Source organism: Arctopsyche grandis, chromosome 5 (genome assembly GCF_051622035.1).
Source record: "Arctopsyche grandis isolate Sample6627 chromosome 5, ASM5162203v2, whole genome shotgun sequence".
Taxonomy (NCBI): domain Eukaryota; kingdom Metazoa; phylum Arthropoda; class Insecta; order Trichoptera; family Hydropsychidae; genus Arctopsyche; species Arctopsyche grandis.
Window position 1 is genome coordinate 23,156,193 of NC_135359.1, and position 27,428 is coordinate 23,183,620.

General features: G+C 35.0%; 1 protein-coding gene across 1 annotated transcript in view; it reads right to left on the reverse strand.

The window, feature by feature from the left end:
- The window catches only part of LOC143912377 (uncharacterized), a 334,563-nt gene that overhangs the window by 98,024 nt on the left and 209,111 nt on the right, over positions 1 to 27,428 (reverse strand). The window contains exon 2 of the mRNA XM_077431657.1: positions 13,650 to 13,709. Within this exon, the coding sequence (XP_077287783.1) occupies positions 13,650 to 13,709 (60 nt within the window). The remainder of the gene's footprint in view (positions 1 to 13,649; positions 13,710 to 27,428) is intronic.

Genomic DNA, 27,428 nt, shown 5'->3' on the forward strand with positions numbered 1-27,428 from the left:
TACTTGCTTAGTATCCGTGCACCTAACAAATAATATCCGAGTTAACAGTACTACTCGAGCAGAATAGAGAGCTTTCAACTTCATATAATTTATTTATAGTTTAAATATAAATAAATAATAGAACCTAATGCGCCACAATGGCCTACATTTGAAAAAAACAAAAATAAAATAAAATAAAAAGAAAAAAACAAAAGCAGAAAAACATGATAAAAAAATAGTAAAAGAAAAATATAATAATATAAAAAAATATAATATCTAAGTAATATCATAAATATCATATAAACATGATCACATTGTACACAAATTAAACATACGATATAGTTTTTTGCATTTACAGTCAGTATGACAGGAAAATATAATTATAATAGTCTATCCAGTGCGAAACAACACAACAAAGGTCGCACAAAGAGAAGCAACGACTGACTTCCAACGTAACGAATCTAATGGTACAATATATTGCCCGGAAAGCTTTGGTTGTTTCGAAAGTTCCGCCCTTCAGATCCAGGTGTGATGTAGAGCTAACCACCTTGCGGTACACACCCTTTGCCGCCCTATAAATTGTAGAACTAAACTTTGCACACACCTCTTCAGTTATAAAATGAGCAAACACTATCGAGAAAAAATCCAATATAACACTTACTGAACTGTATATGTATATGTACTACACGAAGTGAAAATCATTTTGAACACAACGATTTGGTTTCACACAAGGAACTAATTGTATGGCAATATTGACGTCAAGCCATTCGTTAAGGTTTACGGTGATCGTAATTGATTAAATCTATAAGTTTACATTGGGATTTAAGTCGAAAAGCCGCGAAACTAAAAGAAGCAAAATGTTTGGTCGCCCAAGTAGTGGCGTTAAAGCAAATAAAGTTGGGAAAAATCCAGTTCGTAATCAGCAGTTCGAATTTAACCTCGGGCAAAACGGCGATCGTGTGTCCTGTGCGACAGAACGACGTCTTTTAAGTCGAAAATTAAGGCACTTACGTCTTTTGCGACATGTGAACGTTTTCGTTCGTTGGTTTTGCGTGTTGCAAAAGGCGTCGGAAGCGTCGTCGTGTGAAGGCTTTTGCGCCTTTTCGGCGTCGACATTCGTTAATCGCGGTTTTGCATTGAGAACGATCGCGTGACTAACACGAAGCCACTTACAACACCCAGTGGATGCTGAGGATTCAAATAGTTACATATGTACTTACATACATCAAACACAAACGATATATTAAATAACAGTTCGTATAATAAATTAGTAATCTTGATGTTAGAAGAAACTTTCCCTTGTATGAGATAAACACTCGTATGAAAAAAAATGAATAATCAAATGAACGACATATGACATTTGAAAGTGACATACGTCCACTTTTCTTCATTTCGAGAAATATCTCGCAAAACATTAAATATTACCAGCAAAATAAACTAGTGGTTAGCATATAGTACTTTGAACAAAGTGGTCATGGGTTCAATTCCTACTGGTTTCTGTTGGCTAAATCTTAGATTTGTGACTCCAGGTCGATCGGAGTTTGCCAATTTATCTGATTTTCATTGAAACGGTTCCAAAAAATTAGCAACCTTACCCAGTTTTTCGCAAATCTCGAGTTTTCAGCAATTTTGAATTTCACTTAAATGTATAAAATGCTGCAAATTTACAAATTTAACCATAGATGTCTTTGTTGATGTTGATTTTACTTTGAATAATAATTGTTTCAAATGTACAACATTTCTGGCCAGAAAGACGAATTGGATTTACCTGTTAGTCTTTATTTCACGTCAATCACACTTACTACGTATCCAGTTTTATAAACAAGATCGTAAGGAATTTGATCTGTCTATTTAACTTTGGGTATCCCATAGTAACAAAGTTCGATTAGTGCACAATAAATCTTTGAGCTAACGTTGCCGAAAAATACACGGCGTCGTTACAGGTTCATTTCAGCGTAGGTATACAAAGTTGAAAATACGATACGAAAGAGCCCTAAAAATACGTACACACGTCGAAAAGCGCGTATAAACTTTTGATGGGTTTTGATGTAGCCAATAGCGATTTAATGGATATTCGCGTGCTCCGCACAATAAAGGCACGCGAATGGAACAGAACGGATTAGTTTACGGACGCGGTCGTTATAAATTTATAACTGCCGAAACAATAAACCAGCAGTGAAAGAAATTTCAAACGGGGTCGAAAACCCAACCAGTCGATAAACAACCCCTAGTGCGAATCGTGACCGAAAATCTAACTCACACGAGGGCCCAGATAAGATTGTGCATGTTTATATGCGCTTTTTTCGTAACGGAAATCGCTCGACGATATACACTTCATAATATTGTATAAAAAAGCAAAAAAAAAATTACACACACATACAATATACAATATTATGAAAAAATGATAAATGCTTCCTAGTCACGGTAAGCTCCGAACGTGGAAAAATAGACGCGCGATCAATTAGAAAGCTCGACCCACAAAACTGGCGAGAGCTTTTTATTCCATGGATCGAAAAATTAATTAAAAATCCGATATGATGTAAAGCGTTCATCTCCGGGACAAGTATGTAAATTTGAATATGTAATAAATTAATCGGAACCGTTGCTCACTCGCAGGCGAGAGAGTCCTGTGGCCGAAGGAGTTGCGCTTTGCATAAAAAACGCGTTAATCCTATCGATTCGATGGACTCCCAACTTCTTAATTATTTGTTATCTGATCGTCATAAATCTTGAACGCGATCGAAGTATATTAATTACCCGCAAAAAAATTCAAACTCTAGGCCTTTCATTCCTACAACAAATACGTCCGATATAATTTCGATAAAATTAATGAAATTATTGCGATTCACCAACGATAAGAATTCTCATTAGGGTCATATGTAAGTACTCGAAGTAAGATCTGAGGTTTGTTTTGCCTTTATTCAAGTTTTTATAATAAATTAATTTACCTTGTTTGTTCAGCGTTGTCATACTGAATAATATATCGGCGCGTCTCGGGCTTAAAAGGCCATTAAAACTGACAGGGGTATAAAATTAGCGAGAAAAAACAATTCCGACAGAGGCAGAGGCGCATTTATCAAAGGATTCGTTCTCGCTTTGCGAAATAGATTAGACGAAATCTCTCAAATAAAAACCGATAAATAAGATTTAACCGTTCGGCAAATGCTATAATCGAATTTGAATATCGAAACGCGCACTAAAGACTCGCACGATGAAAAGATACATACGAGACGAGATTATCTAAAAAATATTGCGAAATTTAAACGCCCAATGGAATCCGAATGGGGCAATTTTGAAACTACTGGATTATGCAAATTGCTATGAAGTGTAACGCTTCAAGACGACTGTATCTATGTACATACATACATACATATATACAGTAGAGACTTAAAAGCGATACATCTTTTTCAAAAGCTTTTATTACCGAAAGTAATAACTAAATCTAAAATAAATCAATATAGCTGTTTTTTTACAGCAAAATGTATTTATTTTTAATGCAAATATAATCTATATAGTTTTATTTCCAATTAACGAGAGAAAAAAGCGTTTTAGTACTACAGTCGAACTAGTATACGCGAATCGAACCGGGCGTATTACAGTAGTTGATAATGACTAAACAAACAGGGTCAGGTGACATGAAAAGATTTATCACCCTCTTGCCGTTTACGATCCATCTTCACCTCTCCTTGTGTTCAAAGCTAGTTTCTGGTTTCGGCGTCGACGATGGACCAAAAACGGTATATTTATTGGCCCAAGATTGAATGTTATCTTCAGAGTAGGTACGACGACGACGACGACAGAGGTGAAGTGGAGGAGAGCACGATCGTTCGTTTTGTTCCAAGACTCGACAGTACGGCAGCGGAAGCCGTGTCCGAAATTTAATTGATCGTGTCGTATAAAATGGAAGCTAATGTAAGAATCAATAAAAGGTGGCAAAACAACGAAATCGTTTTAGTTGGTTTATGCGAAGCAGATTAATCTGACAATAAAAAAATAGCGATAAAGACGAGTCGTTATCGCAAACTTTGCCAAGTGTGTCAAAAAGACCCGTCGCCTAATATGGAATTTCTAAGTACGTGTCGCCTAAAGAAGAATGTCTATCAAATATGAACATTTAAAAAATGATAAATTTGGCCATTGCTTGCAGGAATACTGCATATGTAGCATTCAGTAAGGAGCGTAGTGTGTTAAGTATAACAAAGAAGATATATGTACATAGATATATAAGTGGAGCATGCCGAAGGTAACAGGCATAGTGGCATGAGCCGTTATATTTGACGTGGCGAAAGTCCAATTTTCAGTTCCAAAAACACTATTTCTGTTTGACTTAATTTACAAATTTTTATCATTTATTTTAATTCGATATGTCCAAAATCTCGGAAAAGATGAATAAAAATTACAGGCCACCAATATTTTTAAATATTGTTAAACGCAAAACATTATACATAGGTACTTAATGTTTTGCGAGTTATTTATCGGAATGAAGAAAAGTGAACTTATGCCACTTTCAAATACAATATGTTAGTGTATAATGCTTTCAACTGAGTGATCACGGGTTCAGTCCCTAACCCGCTGCTGCTGGCCAGACCTTGGATATTTGACTGCAGGTTGAGCGTTTCCTATCAGAGTTTGTCAATTTATCTGGTTTCTTTGAAACCGTTCCAATATATCGGCAATCTGTCCTATCTTTCAAAAAATTCAAATTAATAGCATCTCGAATTTGCTGATTTATAAAATGCTTGTCAAAATTGTCTATAGATGTCTTTATGATACTCTGTAAATTGTTTATCGATGTTTAAAATTGGTCAGTGGGCTTACAATATGTAAGCCATTGGTTTAGTATAAATTGATTGACGATGTAAAATATTCGAATGATTAGATTACGTATGTTTGTATGTACATTGTTCCCATTTTTAGACTGAACATGTTCATTAGCAAAATTAACAACTATCATAAAAATGCGAAATGGAGTGACTTACGATTCAGCCCAACACAGTGTAAATACAATAATAAAAAAAAACATAATATACACATTACATATGAAATATATTCATAGACTATTGACAATGATTAAAAAAACGCCTTTTTATAATATTCGGCTACTGAAATCATCATCATCATCATCATCACCATCATCGGCGGATAGATGTGCGAAACCGCCTCTGACAAAACTCGCCATAAAACCGCGTAATATATTACGAAATTCAATTAACAAGACGCTTATGTTAATAGACGTCTCCACCGTAATGGCGAGTATATTTTATATGCGCGCATATTTTCGCGGTTTTTGCAACGCATAAAATTCGACGGGGGTCTCTCTAAAACTCCCCCCGCCCCGCCTCCTCTTCCCTATCGATTTAGATAATTTACGACACACAGTGCCCGATTTTAATAGCTTCAGTGCTAAAATAGCCGATCGAAACCGAGCCGGCAATAAAACAAAAAAACTAGCGGGTTTTAATGATCGGCCCACCTCTTTCGTGTCACATATTCACGAAAAAGAATTTCACAACGAGGCGAAAACAACGAATTTTTCATCGCAAACTATTCACGAGTGTTAATTAATTTGGACAACACCAAAGTCATCACTCGAGCGCGCATATGTGTGTGAAAATCGTTTATTTAGATGACAACTTTCATATATTTTACATTTAGCTTTTTAACGGAAAGATATCCTAAATACATCTTCAAAATGTTCGCAATAGCATATGCTGTTTTCAATTAAAATTGGATGATATATGTATATAACAATTACTTTTAGAAGTAAACGGTGGTAGGAATGAAAAAAAAATCTTCTCTAAGTCAAACATACCAAAAAGATGAAATCATCGACACATATACATATGTAGATACATACATATCATCACCATTCACAGCCATTCCCCATCCACTGCTGGATGAAGACCTCTCCAATACGCTTCCATTTATCTATGTTTTGAGCAACTCTCCTCCATTTCATTCCACACACATTTTTCTGATTTTATCCACCGATCTACCCTGTGACTTCCCTTGCACCCTTTTACATTCTCTCGAGTACCATTCGAGCACTTCTTTCATCCATCTATTGTCCGTTCTTCTAACTATGTGACCCACCTATTTCCATTTCAATTTATTTATGTATGTACCCATTACAATATGTATGTACCTACATATATAAAAAGTTAATGGAACATAATGCCCTGTTTTATTTAAATCCTTCGGAAAAATTACGTAAGATCACTTCAATATAACAATTAAATTCCGGTATATACATATGTATGTATTACATTTAAATAGAAAAGTTGCACATATAAATCAATTTATTTGTTTCTTGGCATTACTAACAAAATACAAAATACTTAATACAAAATACAAAATACCCTAGAAATTGCCTCCATAAATTAGGTGAAGCGGTGAAGTTTTAACTGAAAATGTGATGCCAATTTAGTTATTTATATAGGTAGACATCAAAAATACTACATAGATGAGACTTGCTTATACGATGAATGAAAACAAGACAAGAAAAACCTTGGCTCAAAAACGGTTGATTGCATTCCACGTATATGAACACGGCACATGTAAGAAGCACATTATATAGTTTTTGTTGATTAGACTGGTTCATACAAGCAGATAGAGGTAGTTAGCTCGAGCGAGCGCGAATAAACACAACTTAAAAAGAAGATGAACGAAAACAAGTGCTCGGTGGGGGTAGACGTGCCGGGGTTTTCCTCGTGAAAAAGGGAAAACAGTCGCAGGATTTTGCATTAAGCGTCGGTTTGTTCGTGGCGTCCCGACGCCCGTGCTCCGGAACAGTCTTCCAGTTTTTGTACCGCCTTTTCGAGACGCTGCAACTGCACTCGTGTAGGTTTTGCCGTGTGCACCGCAATCTCCACAGTCGGCCAGATTGTAAATCCACTTTTTTCATTTCTCACAAAGCCGTTGGTTTTTTAGCAATTACAAGCGGGCTGACGGGGTGGGTGCTTCGGGTGCTCGCCTCCTTCCACCGCCCTTTGGACCGTTTCGGTTTTAATGATCTTCCAGGTTTTGACTCCAGCTCGGGTACGATTTTGCGAACATTTCGAGACCGACTGTTTATTCTGATTAATTTCGGGTGCCTTCTTCAAGACGTATTAAAAGCAGCGGTTGGAGTATACATACACATAATTTTAAAAAATAAACAAACCAGTATATACAAAAGTATGTATGCATATACTACTTATCATCATCTAAATATATACAGCCGCTCACCATCCATCCACTGGTGGTTGAATGCCTATCTAACACGCTTCCATTTGTCTCTGATTTGCGCAACTCTCATCCATCTCACACTACACATTTTCCGAATTTCATCAAACCATCTTTCCTTCGGTCTTCCTTTGATACCCTTTTACATTCTCTTGGCTACCATTCAAGCACTTCTTTTATCCATACTTCTAGTTACGTGATCCACCCACTGTCATTTCTATCTCTTCACTATCTCCACTATATCCCTTGTATATAAACATATATCCCACTATATCCACAATAACACTTCTCACCCATATACATATTGTGTTTCTTATGTATAAACTTAATGTCAAGCATACAGCGTTAAATATTTCATTGAGTGCATAGGATTTTGTGTAGAATATACCACATACATATACACGTATGTACGTGTATATGTATGTGATATAGATCAATGAGAATTTTCAACTTTTTTCTTCAAAACTGTGAAATGGAGAAACTGAAACGATTTTCCTTACAACAAAGTTTTAGTTAAAGCTTTTGATATAAAAGTGGTACTTTTACTCTTAAGTTTTAAGGTTTTACAGATTTTTCTCGAAAATCGTTGAACACATTAAATCGAAATTTGATATCGATTGATATCAAATGTTTCAGATTAAGATTAAATATAATATAATATAGTTCAATACATTTTTATGTACATATGTATTATATATGTACGAAATAGCTAATAAAAACTAATACTATTCAAGAAAATTCACACGACAATGATTTTCTTATTACGTCTATATCTACACATGTTTTTAAAAATGAAATATATAAATATTTTAATATATTTAAAAATGTATGCTGCGGTTAGGTATTAACACTGATATAAATAGAAATTGTAATAAAAAATACAAACCTTGTAAAAAGGGAACAAATGAAAATGAATGGTAGATTAAAAAAGCAACCGGCATAAACAACAATGTGTCCACTCAAAGTGAACATGTTTACATAGATTACAGCAAAGAGCCAAATCATTCTTCTGGCCAAATATTGAAACACCGGAACTGTATCGCTCGAAAATAATATAAAAAGGAAACCAATTTATTATTTGCAGAGCAGAAACCAGAATCAGAAAAAAGGAGAATTAAATAAATACGGCAAAGTCGGGGAGAGAGAGCGACTCCACGAGTGATAGAGGGGTGGGCGAGCGTTTGCGATAAAGAGTAAATATTTGCATTTTCCCGGTTTTTATTTGGGACGAGCGCGGGCGGTGAGTTTTTCCGAGAGCGCGCGGGGGAGGCGAGGGGAAAACCTCAATCGCACCGGAAAATTCTTGGGCGGCCCCTAATATTGCGCCAGTAGGAAAAAATGAGAAGTTAAAGAGGAGAAAAATATGAAAAAGGGCCTCGGCGCGTAATTGAAAAACGGTGTCGGACAGAAACGGCGAAACGGAACGAACAAATTTGAAAATTACCCATTTAAACGTACCATTACACGTGAAATAATATTAGCGATACAAACACACGCGATTTTTTTTCCAACTATTTTTACTACCACCCCCCGTGAATAAATATTATTTTTTATACACAAATCAACTCGAGAACCGGGAAATTGAACCGTTAAAGTTTGACAGTTTGCCGAATCGAATTTTCGTGAAACAAAATTGTGTAGGTGGATATATTTTCATTCTAAAAAAAATTAATTCACTCTACGATTTACCTCGGAAAATATATTCAATAAGCTGCCAATATTTGGTCGCATCTCATCCCCTGCCAGCTTCCCCGTCGCCACCCCAATCGACACTTCACGACGAGATTTTTTATATTAAAAATGTAAAGGCAATTTTCACGTTGACTGCACCCGATAATGATTTCCCACGGTGAGAAAGTCGAATGGGCGACGAACGACGCCCTCATGAAGTTAGTGAAAAATCGGCGAAAATTTCGTCCAATAGCGATTACCGTCGATTCGTCGCTAACGAAATATTTGACGATTTCCCCAATAAAAACGACGACGAATTTATATTTCCAATTTCTCAACGTACACCATCACAGAACCTTTGACAATGGACGCTATAAAATCAATAATTTTTTATAAAATATGTGAGTACAGCTACATATTTAATACGTATTTGATATTAGGAAAATGATATTTCGACTAATATCAACGTATTATGCTATATAAAGAACGTTTAGGTTCTTGGAGGAGGTACTTTATCAGATCGTTAAGCTGCCAGACGTTAGTGTTTTTGACAGTTCTGTTACGGTGCCGTCTCATCGGTTCAAATATCGCCTTTTTACCCGAAAAACGATATCGTTTTTCACGTGACCCGTGATAAGTCATCTGTTCTGTTTTTAATAGGCGAACGTGACGAAAAAGGAGACCTCTTCCAATGAAGCAAATTAATTGGAAAGAAAAATGGAAAAATATTTACGATTGAAATTTTCCCAAAATGGAATCCAACCGGATGTTATCACTGTCGAATAAAATTACACTCGTAGAGAAAGATTTCGTATGTGCGCATTCTCAGCCGAATATTGGCCATATCAAAGAACATTTTCACAAAAGAGGGTGCTCGTGTATATGTGCGCGTAATAAAATCGATGAAAAAAAAAGTTTCAGAAGCAATTTATACGATACTCAGATGACATAAAAACAAGTTTAGATTAACATTACTGCGCAAGTATGATGTTTATTTAAACATATCGCGGGATAACGACCGTTTATTGAATATACTTTGAAAGCTCGTTCGCATGTTATTGTACGAGGGAAAAAAATAATAGTGTTGAGGTACGTATGGAAGAATAGCACGCAAACATCGCATCACAAACAATGATTCAATTCTATAATATTTATTACACATGCACAACATCATTTCATTTATATATTCGATCATTATGCATGTATAACATGATGTAAAGGCATTCGATAATGATTTAAGCTTGGGGAAAACTAATTTCGGTGGCATTAAATAACCTTCGCAGGTAACGAGAGAATAAATCGAATTTGAATTCGATATTCCAAATCAAGGCTCTCAAAAGTGGGTCGTAAAATTACCAAACTTCTCAACACGACTTTACGTAAACGTAAATTAGGGGTTTTCTGTTCAATCAGTGTTTAAACTTTGACTTCAAAAGCGACGACGAAATGCACGAAAACATCAACAAAAATCGATTACTAAAAGAAAAGGCATTTTCCAGTCAAATAAATACTAGCCGAATTGAAACAATAGACTTGGCAAAATAAATACTCATCTTATATGTAGTATATATATATATATATGTAGTATAGTATAGTATATATAATATAGTAGATAACGAGTCAAATTTTACACTATACAATCATGTAATATAGTTCGTGTACGTACATACATAAGTTGTATGTTTTATAGATATGTGACGGAAATTAGACTCGGTGGTTATCGTTTGCTACCAAAGGAATTTGGCTACATTAAGTGGTTGCATCCCGACGTCTGGTGCAAGTGGAAGTGCAATAAAACCTAATTGATTCGATTAATCCGCGTCGCAATAACACGTACACGCTCCCATATTCTCAGCATTTTTTAGAAATAAAATTGAGACATTTATTACGAAAATATATCCTGTGTACATATACGAATGCATGGACGTATATTTTCCTTTTCAGGCAGCGAGTATTACCACGGTTAGCTTATCAACCGTTCATCTCGGCAGACTTGTAATTATTTACGCGTACACTTGCCTCTAGTATGATTTACGACCGACCAGCCGTCTACAGGTGTGATTCTCATACGAAATAACCTCAATTATAACACGCCGGTAAAACGGGGGAGGGTGTGTGGGAGGGAGACAAGGTGGGGCAAAAATAACAAAGCGAAATTTGGCAGGGGTGAGAATTCGCCGCCGCGCCATATAAATAAAATCCCTTTATGGCGTTCTCGTTTGAAGAACACTCAATTCGATATCGGCCGGCTATTTAGGATTGTTCCCGAAATTTAGTTTTCCTTTCGCCCCGTATAACTATTATCCTACTTTCGGAATGGCGGGGTTGGAGAATAAAAAAAAAAAGTTCGGCTCTGAAAGGCCGGAGGCCGGAAAATTAAAGGGAGCGAAGGTTAGAAAAAGGCCGTAACAGATGGCCCTGCCATTGATAACGTATCATTTGTATTCGGGGAGCGAAAGTGCAATAAAAATGTTTTACAGATAACTGTTCGCTTGGGAGAGATCAAAATAATATACGATTTGTGATCGCCATAAAGAGATAGAGGAACTCCCTAGATTTCCGTGCGTGAAAAGCCATTAAAAATACCAAACATCGAAGAATGCATATTATTCACTACGGATCAGATTTAATGGTCACATTAACAAATCATCTATGTTTCATTGCACTTACGACAATATTAAAAAATAAACAAAATTCAAATAAAAAATGACGGATTAAAAAAAAACACACGCAAAGATGATAAGTCACAATCGCTTAGCGTTTTCCTCTTCGATGATTTTATTTCCATTTTTAGTTCATTGTAAAAATGTATCATTCTTCGAACACAATAAGAAGGAAACGAATAAATTAAAAATATATATGTATATTACATTCAAGTATGCAAATCTGATCGCATTATCAAAACATGCCACTCCAACGAGTAAAGAAGGAAGCGTCATTGCGTCACAATCGCCGACAAAATGAAAACGGGATAAGCCGTCTTCTCGATAATAATAATAACCATAGTATAGGTAGTATAATGTATAGCGTGTTTCTCACACGTCTGAATCGTTTTCATTACACCTTGTTGCTCACGCTATATGCCAAAAGCGATATTGGCATTAAAACTACTGAGCGCTATTTTCCCGCTAACGAACTAAAGGTACATACTTGTATTTAATTAATACAAAACAAGGCTTAATGGCGATACTAGATAGAAGAAAGACAACGCCATCATTATCATTAGATATTTTAAACATACTGTATTTCATTTGCAACCGTTTATCATCTACTATTGGATGAAAGCTTCTCCCATACGCTTCCATTCAACTTTGTACTAAGCAATACTTATCCACATATGTAGAGTCATTTATATTGTTTTATAAAAATGGACGAAAGTTGGACATAAGAAGTGCTAGAATGGTACCCAAGAGAATGTAAAAGGTTAAAAGGAAGACCGAAGGACTCTCTTGGGTACCATTCGAGCACTTCTCTTGCCCACTTTTAATCCATTCTTTTTACCATATGTAGTACTATTACCATATATTTACCATATTTCTTTATCCGATTAACATTAAAGTAGTTCACGTAATTCAAATCCAGGCCGGAATCGAGTAATGACTTTATTATATATGGTGCTAGCGAGATCTAGGTAGTTATTCATACCCAAATTGACCGTCTCCTGATGGCATTTTCCGATTTTTTTAGCTTAATTGTTGTGACTGATCCAATAAAATCGTTATCCTCCCCCCCTTCAGTTTCTCGCAAATTCATCGCATATCGAATTTGTTGATATCAAACTGTGTTTACCTAAATTGTATGCATGTATGTATGTAGAATGTGTTATTTGTCGATTTTATGTTGTTGATGATTTTATATTGTATTATAGTGTTATGTTGATGATTTGTGTTGTATAGTAGTAATGTACAAAAAAATTGACTAAAGGTGTCACTTTGGGGCAACTTTTCATGGCACCTAAGGTAGAAATGTATATAATAATAATAAAATACTACGTTGTCTACTCTCACCTTATAAAATCGAGCATTGTATGCGATATTAAATTTTTTGATTAATTTAATTGTACTTATTTGTTTGTTTAATTGTACAAACACACTGATTAAAAACTTTTTTCTTCAGGCAAAGCGGTATTTTTCATTTCGTTCATACTAAAATATAAATTAAATACGTTTTTTTAATTGGACATACGAGTGGAAAACTTCACATGTGAAAATTTGTATCGAAATAAACATTATATTTATGAAGCGATCTGCGGTATATTAAAATGCCATCAAGTTTGAATTTAAACGATACGTTCAAAATTTCCAAAGTGAAACATTAAAAGAAGTTATTGACATTTTAAAATTGTCAGTATCTGTGTCGTTGTATTTTTAATGGCCGCATTAGGCGCATGTAATTTAATGCATTATTTGACAACGATTACGAGTCGCCGCATTATTTATACGTATTTCATCCGATACCCCACGGCGATCGGCGTGCACCGAGAGGACGACTAAAAAGAGAATTAATTATATTTTTAGTAGTGTACGTTTACGTTATTGTGGTCGAGATTTATGTGACGCAAAGAGGAGCACCCGGGTAATATACGACACGGGTAGACGTGGAGAGGAAGTCGTCCATTCTCGGAAAAGCTGTGGCCCAAGTGCATGATTAGCAGACATGCGCGGAGCTATGATCGATTTAGTGTTAAATCTAGTGCTGGTTTTCTTACTCGGAAGTCGGTTAGTAGTAGTAGTAGTAGTGGTAGTAATAGTGGTTTAGTTAGTAGTGGAACTCACCATGAAGCAGTCTGGTCCCTGCAGGCACATAGATTCCCCGCTGGGTCCGTCGTTGGAGAACTGAAACACCACGAGACCAAGAGCTTTATACAGGGGGAAACATTCGCTTGAGTGCCAGGTTAAATATAATCAATGCCTAATGGAAACTGCATGCTACATGTTTGCTTAGCTGATGCACAAACTGGCTGACACACGACACACCACATACTTTTGGAACTAATCACCTACATATTAGTGAAAGCGGTGCTTTTGAAATGTACATATTTGAATAACTCAATGAAAAATTGCCTCCATCAGAATATATGAATGATTAGTTTATAAAGATGAGATAAAAGTCACTTTTTCCTCATCTTTGTGTGATATTATTTGCAACATACATAAGAATTATAAGAACATGCATCAAATATCAGGCATTTGTCGATAAAAATGCATCGACGTCACAATTCGTATCAATTAAATGAATATTTTGAAAGTTTTATGCGACGATAAATGTTATATAAAAAAAATAGAAGAATGTATACGATTTTCCTTACCTGCGTGTGTGCTAGGCCGAGTGTTTTATGATAGAGCTGGTTATATAGAAAATATGCATATGAGTGTCGTTTAAGAGTCGAAGCCAAAGCACATATCATTTTAATAAATAATTTAAAAGGCCATATAAGCCAATGTTGTATGCATCGCAGCTCGCGGGTTATTTATGTCGAGACGAAAAATCGTAATGGGAAACGAGGTCGTAAATTAGCCATAGATACGAATGTAATCAAAGTGAAAACAATGCATAAATTTATACACACTCGTAATGTCGAACCGACAATAAAATGAGTTTACTTCGGTTTTGTTCTGTGATGAATCCTGTTTCAACGCCAGAGGCCTCACCTTGTCATCGAGCACGCGTCCTCGCATCAATTAGAACCGAAAAAGGGACTAAAGACTTATTTTATTTTTTTGTTTATTCAACGCCGGATCATTGTATACGTGTGTCTACATACGGACCTCCGAATGCGTTTTTTGTCAGAACAAATAAACTCATTTCCCGGGGCGAGGGCATTAAAATGTTTAACGTCCCGCTGACGCGCCTTTTTCTCCGATAATTACAGGTAAATTTTTACCGAAAACAAACAGCACCAGACAGACGAATAATCAAAGGTCGTTGATTAAAAGCACTCGCCTGACGTGCTCGTATGTTTAAATGGACCGTATGATATATTTTATAGACCTTAATGAAAGTTAGTTACGACTGAACCAGTTTCGTACGTCATGAATATAAAGTACGATACGATTGTTGCAAACAAAATAATAGATATATCATGGCATATGAAAAATTGCAGATGTTAAAAATAATGATAATCTGAATCAATACAATCAAACCTATGAGATACTGATTTGCAGAAAATGAACTATAATAATACAATAAGAACAAATACCATATAAGAATTTCATATATTTTCAATAACATGACCTAAAAATAGTTCTGTATAATGGATTTTTACTTTTGTATGAGCTTATAGAGAGTTGATGGGATTAATGGATGTAGTTTTGTTTAATATGGATATGTATTGTTGCTTATTACTATCGCATTCAATGAGGTAGCTTTTTATATTGTAGAAAAAACTACTTTGTATGTGGATTAGCTTCATTAGCCAAAATTACGTCCAAATAGTTGACCTTAATTAAGTTCACAAATGTATATGTAGAGATCCTTAAGTTGTTATGAACAGATATTAATTAATATGAATATTGAAAGCGATTAAATATAAATGAGAGGTTGAAAAGAACAAATCTCACAACACTGGAGACAAAAAAAATAAGAGGTGACTTAATCGAAGTCTTTAAAGTACTAAATAATCATTACAATAATCCTATGTCAAACTCTGTGTATTCAATGACAACACTCATCTAACAGGTCATTCTCTCAGACTCCTAATAGAAAAATCGAACAAAATGATTAGAGATTCCTTCTTTTCGAACAGTGTGGCTTAAGTTTGGAATAATCTGCCCTACAATGTAGTAATTTCTGAAAACCTTAATATTTTTAAACAAGCTAGATGTCTTTCATAAACTTAAAGGGTTTTTATAATTCTTCTTTTGCTATATCTTTATTACTTTCTATATTTAGATTTTTTTTGGTTTACATTTTACTGTTCTATTTTTTTATCCCTTTATATTTTCTTATATCTTTTTCTTCTCTTATTTTAGTATCGAATTTTATATCTTGAATACATATTTTTTTCTCATTTAATTTATATATATGAATAAGTCAAATCCCTTGGGTCTATCGGCTTTGCCGCCTCCCCCAAGTATTTTAAATAAATAAACAAATGTAAAATAATTAATCGTTAAACTATATGAAAAACTGAAATGGGTTATATTCATATACACATAATTATACATATCTAAGCGTAGTCAGTCATCATCACGGTGTCAACATACATATGTATGTATGTAAGTGGACGTCTGAAATTTAATACAAGTGAAAAAACCTACACGAACTTACAACGCGTGAAAGTAATACATGCAATGTTCAAAGCAGTCGACACTTCTGTGTGAAAATTAACGGACACGAGAGCGTTCTAATTATCGCGAAAAGAAAATCGAGAAAAACCTTTGAGGAAAACGAGAGGAAAAAAAACTGTGCCAGAATACAGGGGTAAGCAGTGGCCGTGTAATCCGCTTTGGTGCCAACATTAACACGTGACAGTGCTCACGTGTTTTGCGAGGGGAATGGTGTGTAGAAATCGAGCGCGTGTACACACGTGTGTGCATTCTTGCGAACGCGTGTACAGTTGCACTGTGCAAATGCACTTCTGCGATTCTGCGAAACAATATGCCGCCTATGCAAATACACTACAATAAACATCGCACTTTCGTAAAATTATATTCAAATGTTGATCATTTTCGATCATTAAAACATATATGGAATTGTAATAAACAAAATACCGTATTGTAACCATGGACGAATTTTTCAACAATGTTGCATTTTCTTCGAGTGCATACCTGAAACAAAAAGAAACGCAAAAATTAGTACAGAAACTCATTATTTTACTATACAATTAAATATACATAGTCTATGATATCATAAATACATAATAAGCAAGAGCTATAAATATGTATTCGGATTACTTTGAAGGAGACTCTAAAATAGTAAATCGTGAATATGATAATGGAATTTGGACATAATATATATGATATTCTAACATTAATATTGTTTTTGGTATACAATATACAATTTCAAATAATATTAGTAGGGGATTTGCTGTAAATTGAAATACTGTATGTTATATATTAAACAGATGTAAATAGATTTTAACTAGTTCAATTTGCGCAGTACGCTTCTGCGGACAGCCACCTCATCCCCTCGTTTGCATCGAACCAAAAGTGCATCGAGGAGCGCGTACAATTAATACAAATTAGCATATTGTGACTGGCGGTTGCACATTCGTTCATTTGACATCTCCATCTTCTTGCGGAGTCGAGTGTGGGGCCGCCCACGATTATATGCACTTCGTGATGCAACTCCACATGTGCAAGAAGATACACACGTACCTATACGATATATGGGGTAGAGTGAAATGTCATCTAATTAAAAGTCGAACGTTGTCTGTCCGTTCGGTCGGTGCAATCTTTAATCTGCAGGTCTCTCTCTCTGCAACGACAACAACCGCATTTGCCTTCGTTAAGAGAAATTAGAGAAGTATAGTAGGAAATGCACCCAATTATCGCTCGCTCGTGTTCGATTACAGGAAACTTTGGTTTACACGAAAAACAAAAACGTCTTATTTATGTTGAAATACGTGTACGTTGTGTTTTCCTTTGACCGTTACATTGTCGGTTGCTAAATTATTTTTGTTGTATTATTTGCGATAAGACTGTAAAGTTAACAGTCATTATACTATACACGGATGCAATTTTGCCAAAAATGACAAATATCACGACACGATTTTGATTAAAGTAGGCAACATTAGCAATATGTATTAAATGTACTGTCATTTTGAAAGTTTGCTTTGATTTGCTTTGATTGTTTAAAATAGGTAAATGTAATTGTAGTGATCAAATGTTATATATTAAGGTGGACTCTTAATATGAGAACTAATTATTGATAAATAAATGTATACATTGAAATTCGAAAGGATGGATTAAATCCTAGTTTTGTTTGTAAGATCGAAGTTACCTTTTAGTTACGGCTTACCATAGTTTATAGTTGATATGCAATGTTCAAGCTTTCAAAACAAATAATATATTTTATTTTATTACATAAATACATCATATGTGCCATGACAGGAATTACCCCAAGGCGATACATATGGTTAGATTATTTCTGTACATAAGTACTAACAATTTTTCAAACATAACATTGCATAGAATACAATAGAGGCATCTATCGACAGTCAAAAACATTATTGGTACAGCTCAAACGTGCGAGAAACTGAAGGGGAGGATACCGATTAATTGGATTCGTCACAACAATTAAGCTAGAAAAATTGGAAAATTCCAGCAGGAGGCGGTAGAACTGTGTTTTTAATAACCACAGGATCTCGCTAGCAGCGTATTTGGTCGGGACTTGAACCCACGACCTACATATCTACTGGTATGCAATAGCTCTAACACTACGCTGTGAAATGTATGAAAACATCTATGTACATATGGATACATACTTAGGACTTTAATAGAATATATAAACTTTTGCAGAGAAACATTATAGTGGTTCTTTTAAATTTTAATCAATTTTGAATTTGAACCCTGAGAAGGGTGGGTCAACTTCGACATGCAATACGTTGGAAAAATTTCATAATAAAGACGACGGGAATACAAAAGGGGTGCCATGTTGCAAACAATAATGGTGGGGTACGTGCTGCATGCGCAGTTTCCTAGAGTTTGTGATCTTCTTCAACCCTCGTAATCCTCGGCATCTGCAGGGTTTCTCACGCGATGGCCTCTCATCTGCGAGAGGAGACCACTTTTTGTTTACCCAGCGGGCGCTAACAATGGTCCATTACGTCATTGTTATGAAAATAACTAAAAACATCGACTGCCGCCTTTCATGCTCAACTTAATTACGGAATACTTAAAATTTAATTAAACAACAACACGGGCTTTCAGTTCATTTATCTTTTCAGACACATCCACGGCTCCGTGGGGGGATACCCGCAATTTACTACGTATATTCAAATAAACGTTGGCGCGCCGTAATAATATTATAATAGTGGAGGCACGCGAACGAACCCCGTTGACAAAATAACGCTTTTCGGGTAATTGTTACGGGACGAAAATTCCATAAAACAAATTATTATATCACATGGCGACCGCGTTATAATTAAAAGATAATAGCCGAAACGAGGCCGCACTTTAACCATGCATGTGTGTGTCTGTAAATAGACAAGAAAGCCTATTCTGTTGATTGAAACGTGCCAGATTTAATACTACATAATTTAAAATCGACCTGTTTTATATCATATAACTTGTCGAATTGATACATTCATCCGATTTAAGAACAATTGGAAGAGGATGGCGTGAAAGATTATATAAATATGTACATCTAAGATGTACATAAATATGTACTTAGTATAAAAATGTACATCTAAGATGCTAACGAAAACTCCATAATTTATTTTTAATTGAAAAATTCATCAAGTATAGAACAGATCTACGATACATAAAATGTAGTCTGACAATTGCATTATATGTATATTATGATTTTAGTATTTTTCTTAATCTACAAAGTAATTCTTCTTTCATAGCTACTTTTTTTATTAAAAATTCACAATGTTATTTAAAATCTAACCTGGCATCTAATATTAGAATTGGAATGAAATGTTAGTTGATTTGCGGAAAGCTAGAGATTATGCCTCATTTCAGTTAACTAAGCAGTAAGAATAGAAAACGCTATACTATATAAATAGTCCGACTAATTGGAATTGGGTTAGAAGTTCATAAAACAAAAGTACATACATACATATGTATATGGAATAGTTCTAAATATCTACTCTTCCAAGCAGGAGACAATTTTATGTCATATATCCGGCTGACATACATTTACATACATTCAACGTTTTTCGAATGAGCTACAGAACTTCAAACGAAAAAATTGGGGGGGGGGGGGAAATTGTTGATAAATATTCATACTACGGTATCGAGACATTTCAAATGCACCCAAAGCGCGAGACATCTCTAGACACACATGAGCGCAGCAATGGGATATTACGTTTAATTATAAAGTGCAACCAGAGTCGTGACTGTCGGGGTCAGGTTACCCAAAGGACGAAGGGTCTACAGTTCTACACTCTACCGTCTGAGTGCATCGGATAAAGCGACCAGAGGGAGAGGGAGAGAGTATGCAAATGCAGTCTATTGCAAAGCGGGTGTCAAGGAGAACGGGACCACTCGAAAACGAAGACATACCCTGTTGGTACACACATATATTAAATAAGCACCCAAATTTCCACATATGTACGTTCAAATATTGCATTGAGTATATTTATTTATTTACTATTTAAGAAATTAAAGTTTGTAACTACATACAATTTTTTGTGGGTATGTGATGTATTCATATTGCATATGTAGCGAAAAGCTTTGATGCAGTTTACAAACATAGCACTCAATTACTAAATGATGGTTTCCATGCATATTTGGGTACCGAATTTATGTGTGTGTTCGTTCAGGCACATTTTCATTTGCAGTTTCAAATTACGGATACGGGTTTCAATTAATTGGAACTTTATTTAATGAAACGTTGTGCTTTTAAAATATGCAATAATAATTAGACGCGAAAATACCGACAAAAACGGAGGAAATACAGATGTATACATACATATGTATATACGTAAGTACGGCATATTATGCGAAATTTGCAAATCAAAAGCTATTTACCTGTCAACTCGCGTTTCAATTTACGATTTGAATTGTAATTGCGGCAATATTTCATTCTAAATATATGCATATTTTATATAGGCGATATTATTACATTTCAATGGTTCAAATTTGCGGTTTTCAATCGGCGGTTCAATGCGGATAAACTCTCATTTAAAATGTTATGAGTCGATGAGATCATTTATTTGATATAATATTTACATACATAGTAATATTTTCATGACTAAAAGCTCTTCCAATATGACTCATTATCTTAATCAACCTTATATTATTCACTACCGGATGAAGTGTTATTTTTCATGTTTTATTTTGGAATAAATTCATCCATTGTCATCTTTCAATCTTAGTTCTATCTACAATATAATAAAAAAATTGGAATACCAATCAAGAATCATTTAAACATCACCCAATTTTCATTCAATCTGTAACCGACTGTTTTAAGATATTCACATGTAGTTATTTGTTTTTGGTTAAGCTTTTGAATTATAAAATTGATGGTCCTTATTTATTAAGCAAGATCCCATTCCAATGTCCAATCACATCCCTCCGTAATCCTTCAATATTTCAAATTTATCACTGTTCTACCAACTATTCCTTCCTATATAGAGATCTTGTTTCCTTTTTATATAGAGATCTTATTCTTCTTTTGTCAATATTCCCCTTCATATTGATCCTTTTTATTGTTCCTTTTCTTGCTTTAAATTTATATTTTTTAAATTATCACATATGCACATACCACATAACTATATATCACATATCTAGCACTATTCAATTACTTTATTCTTTGTTTTTATTTATTTTTTCATTTTTGTTATTAATTTTTACAAGCTTTTTTTTGGTGTCAAAGTTGTAATACTATTTATTTGTTTTTAAAATAAATAAATAAATATTTATCTATAGACAAGTATATACAGGTCTCTCTCTGGCCACGATACTTTTAAAAAGCTTTTAATTTAGTTTGTTCTAATTAGACACGCTACGAAAGACGAATATTTCAATTTTGTTCCTGAAAATCTTATATCGAAAAAAATCCTTTTTCAAATTAAATTTCAGGAACACGTTGATTTTATTTTGCGGTCCATTATTTAATAGTCTTTGAAAGATAGCAATGAATATATTATATACGTATTAGAAGATAAGTCGTCAGCCTTTGAGAAACCGATATGATAGAAAAATCTCTACATATACTTCCATATCACTAATGCAATCTATATTTATTATACTTATAACATATATATCGACTTGAGTGATTTTATAGAAAATTTTCAAATTGAACCCAATATGTGTACCTATGTGGTATTTGAAATCGAAAGCTATGACAAATTTGTTTCCACGGGAAACAAAATTTCATTTCTTACAAAAAATTCTAAATATAACACCACAGTTCGAGCGAAAGAAACCGGACATGGATGGAAGACATACAGCTGAAGAAATTCAATTGTTGAGATGGAAGACACATCATTGCTGTGTGGGAATGGTGCGAAGCGCCGTTTCGGTCCACGATGGTGTGGGGGTTTTCGGGGGAGGGAGGAGGGAGGTTTCAGGGGTGAGACAACGTAACGGAGTGGGTAACGTAACGCGCCGTTGACACTCGGCAACGGACGTTAATGTGTCATCGGAACAATGAAGATGTAATGGAAGACAAGTGGCGTGTCACGGCTCGCGCGTAATTGGAGGCGACCTGAAATGAAATACGTTTCAGCGTAACACACCTTGCCCCACTTAAAACAAACACACAAACATATAATATATTATATATGTACCTATGTACATATATATTATACATTCGGGTGTAACTAAAAGGTTGAAATATGCCCGTGGGTTTGGAGGGTGGATAGCCGAACCCGTAATCCGTAAACCCTCTTCAGTTCCCGCGAGAGGAACGTTTAATATTCGACCGTGTTCCGGTTTTACTTTTTCATTGGAACGAAATATTTTTCCGGCCGGAAGCATCCGGTAATCACCGGTCGCGTCGACGGCAACAAACAAACCGGATTTCAATGAAAACGCAGCCAATCATAAATTTGATTCCCGCTCTTGCTCTGCCTACCTACTCTCGAAATAAATCAGGGCTAGCCAATTTTAAGAAGTAATATACGACGGGCGGAAACCTTAAGAGGAATATAAATAGAGACGAAAAAGGTAGAAAAATAAATACATTTAATATTTATTTAAAAAAAAGATCAATCGAGTTCATTTCATAAAAGCGGGTGGGCGATTGAAAGAGTATATACCTACGAATGTAAGTTTTAATATCATTGAACGCGTTTTTATGAATGAATACTTTTCGGAAGTTCGAGCGCGTATACAGATAAGCAAACGAAATGGAAATTAAATAAAAACAAAAAATATATATTGAGAGCATCATCGGGCCAACTCTCCACTCGAATCTGCACGGGCAAAAATCGCCTAGGGAAATCACATATTCGACGTGAAATATGCTTCAGCGACGTCAGGTCTTTTAGGTCTTCGATTACGGGATACGTTTTCGTGTGGTTTTATTCGAAACTTAATGAAGCGAACGCGGTCATGATGTGATTGAAAATTTGTTGGATACGTCGTCGCTTCGCTAGAAGATAGGTCTATTTGAAATAGTTAAAAAAACCGTTGTTTTTTGTAGGTAACGTTTTAATCGCGACGCATTCGCCACAGCCCGAGGTAATAATCAGCGAGGAGCGTTTTCAATGCGTATTAAATGTATAATATTTTAACAATAACGAAATGTAGGCGAGCGAGAAGTTGTGTTGTGTTGAATTTTCATACGAAATAATCCAACCGGAGGAGACCTGGAGAGAATGTCAACAGAAATCATTTCCGTTTCAGTTATTGTGAATTACTTTTCGTAATGTTTTACATAGGAGAATGCCCTCGCCAAGAGTTTCCATTTCGGTAGCGTTCCCCGAGGATTTCTTGTACGAAATTCACCTCTTCTCCCCTGCTTTACATACTCTTCAGAAATAAATGTAAATTCTCCATTGTGAGAACCTCAAAATTTGAGTGCCACTACGCGAATAAATATTAAAACATTCTCAGTTTTCTGTCAACGACGAAACTTCAATTGTGTAGGTGGAACGTAATGATTATTTTCGAAACACAACACGGAGAGGGAAAAACGAAAGAAAACGTACACGGTATGTATGTACAAACGCACATATAAGGTCTCGGTGTAATAAAATAAATCCATACGTAATGGCGGGAAACTACGTCGGCGGTGAAAGCTCATTTTGAGGGAAACATTTGAGAAAATCGTTTGTTTTTCCAACGCAATGATGACCAAAGCCACACAATATCGTTAGGGGAAAAGGTTCTGGAGGAAAAGTACACACACGAAAAAAAAATAGCAAGAACGATTACAGGATATGGTACAATTATGTAATAAAATTGGCCAAATAAAATATCTATATTTATAATATTGTACATTTTCTTTTAGTAAATATGAGAGCTATCGGATTCGGAGTCGGATCAAAATCGTATAAAATTCTTAGTGGTAAAAATAATGGCGATTTTCAAAATAAATATTAAATAAGATTAAAGGAATTATTAGCGATGAAATATGAATATTAGTAATTAATTTCATACACAAATAAATCAATGTGAAAAATGAGACAGAGGCGACAATCGGTTTGGCTACAAAACATCAAAATAACTGCAATTCAACGATTTAATTTAAAATCATGATTTTTCATAAAGAAATTATTAAATTTAAATTTAACAGTGGCTTTACTTCAATAAAATTGGAAATCCTAGATGACACAAACCGTAATACTATTGATCAAAGAAAATACAAAAAAGGAGTCGGAGTTGGTTGATTTTTTTAAGACTCCGACTCCAATTTCAAAACCATGGTAATTATACACAAAATTGAATCAAAAATAATTTTACTATTATTTTAATAGATAGTAGGCACTTGATAATTTGAACAACAATTCAGTATGAAAATCAAAATTTCAAAGCTATGTTAGACAGACCGTATAATTTCAAAATATTTACTGAATTCCCAATAGTTGCCGAATTGTTAGTCGAATTACCCGGAAGACGGATAATTTCTGCGGAATTCGAAACGGTCAAACAATTCGACCGCAAGGCATGCCCGACAAATATTTAATTAAACATCGATCGTCGACGAAGATATATATGTAGTTTAACGTGACGAGTCGTGATTTTTCACCATTAAAAAAGCAACCCTCCTCATAAAAATAAATAAAAAATAAAACAACGGGTGGAAAACGAGCGTAAAAGTTTTTAGGGGCAGTTTCACAACGAAACGTCGCTAGTTAGAGCGGATTAAAATCCGTGCAGTGTAATTACTTTTGAATTTCATACCATCTTGAACAACATCTGTTTCCAACTCGAGCGAGAATGTACAAGAACGATAGAGACACGTACAAACTCGCAGAGAATATTTGCATTTTATAATTCAATGTCGGTGAAGTTTGCACGGATTTTTGTGCGGATTTGATGAACCGAGAAGAAAGAGATGCATAAAAATGCATTATTAGGCTTGTTACGATGTCGTACAAATGTCCGTATAGATTTGGCTCGACTCTGGCACTGCGCGACGGGTTATTTAACATCGAAACCGCGGCGGTCGCATTAAAGCGCGAATCAAAAACGCCAGCTGGCGGCGATCTCTCATTTTTATTGTCGGAGGGTTATTATTTTTGATAAAATGGCTGCGAAGTGAAGTATTGCCGAGCCACATAAAGCAATTGAATTAAACAACTGTGAGTGCATCTAATATCCGGACGACCCCGTTCTTACCACGGCCAACTCTTGCGTTTATTGGCAGCAATAAAGGGTTAAAACTACCCCAATCGTACATATATCATGCGATATTTTACCACAATTTATTTATTTATTGTACATATATGTATCTATTATAGTATATTATATAAAAGGAATGATAAATTGCTGATGCAACTATTAAGAGTATACAATATACATATGTATGTATGTACATACAAACAGTAGACCGGAGTGAAAAATGTCAGTTTTGGATTACCAACGATGGACTTGAGGGAAAACTTGTCATATCAAGGGAACTTTATATACATAATTATTTTGAAAATGAAATTTGTTGAGAGTTTTCTTTAGTATTTGTTTTTATTTAAAAAATAAAGATAAACTCCTCATTAATTCGTTTTGTTCTCCAGCTTCTACTTGGTAATACGTCATCACCGTTGTTGCAGGAATAGTTGGGACTTAATATCCCTAATAATTATCTGCGTAGTAGACATCATAATTTGATAGTTGTACCTCCTGCTCGCACAGTAATTTATCGGATGGCTCCTATGCAAAGTGCTATCCGATTTCTTAACGAAATCGTTGCTGACGTGCCAAAATATGATATTTTCCATCTAAGTGATAATTTAAACTCACTTTTCTGGTAGCCTGCGCTTATCATAATTTTTGAAAATGAATGTGATGCGAGTGAATTTATATTTTATCTCTTCAATTCCGGCTTAACGGGGATGTTTAGCATTCATGACTGGTTCTTGTACATTAGCGCTGACTGTTGATGCAAGACATTTCCAATTTTTATCCTTATATTTAATTTTCTCCTATTATTACATGTTTTGTGACTACTTCTATTATTGCTTGAACTTTTTGTATCACACCTTACGAACAATGAAAAGCTTTTAAAAAATAGGAACAAATTAATTTTCTTCTTGACTTTGACTTGACTTTTATTACAAGTAGGCAGCCGAAAGACAACTGAAACAGTACCCTTCTTAAGAAACTTCACAAAGAAGCTACACTCCAAATGTGTAAAAATAAGAAAAATGGAATGAATTACATTAATATTATATAATATGAGAGAACGGAATACATATGCGTGTGTCGGCCGACCTATTGACTGTATTTTTCGGGTTGATACGTAAAAGCGCTGAGTGGGAGAAGGGAGAGATGGGCAGAAAAAAAGAAGAGGAAAACCGCCGAAGGGAGAAAAGCAATAAATTCTCGTTAGTCACAAATCCCGTCGGAGGCGCGAGGGTGTCCATACTGCGAGACGGAAAAACTGTCGTAATGAAAAGAAAAAAGACCGAGAAGCTTTATTTAGTCCGCCTTTCATAAAACTAATATGCAAGTATTGGTAGAAACTGAGGGTAGGTACGTGCGGTACGTCGAACGGAAGCTTTGCACTGTTGGGGATGCACCGGAATGTAATAATGCCGGTGAGCCTCCCCTATCCTCCGCAGTGGGGTTTATGTTTAAATTGATATTTACGATAATGTGCCAAGTTTTTCGGGATGTTTAAAAGCTTTGAACACTGACATACCCCTTGACGAAAAAAGTGCCGAGTCTGCGTTTCGTTGCCGAAATGGCCAGATGGCTACTAGAAATTTTGATTTGATTTATTATGAATAATTATTCAATTGCATAATGCACTACATCTGGTTTTACCAAGAGAATCATACATATGCACATAATATAATTCAAATTTATACACTTGACTAAATATATTATATATATACACAGTATTAAAATGAAATATTGTATAACATACATATGCATGTATGTACATGCATACGTTACACACTAACTATGTATGTAGCATTAGTTCGATTGTTGTACCATTTCTAAACAAAGTAAAGGCAACTTTAATACACAGTTAATGAAAAGTTTTTCATGAATCATTTATGTAAATACACTGGCAATGATTGAGAAGTGCCGGTCCTCTGTTTGTATTGCATGCACTTTTTATTAGGGAAATTTCCGAGCATTCAAAAGTCACAAAGAGTGACTTCCCCTTCGACTTACGCAACGTAAGGCATTCGTGGTATTTGACTGAACTTAATTTAATTCGGCGATTAAGAGCAATAATGCTCTGCAGATAAATTCAAGGGGAGGGTCTTTCGAGGGCCTGTCTATATAAGACAAACAAAAATATGAGTACATACATATAAACTCATT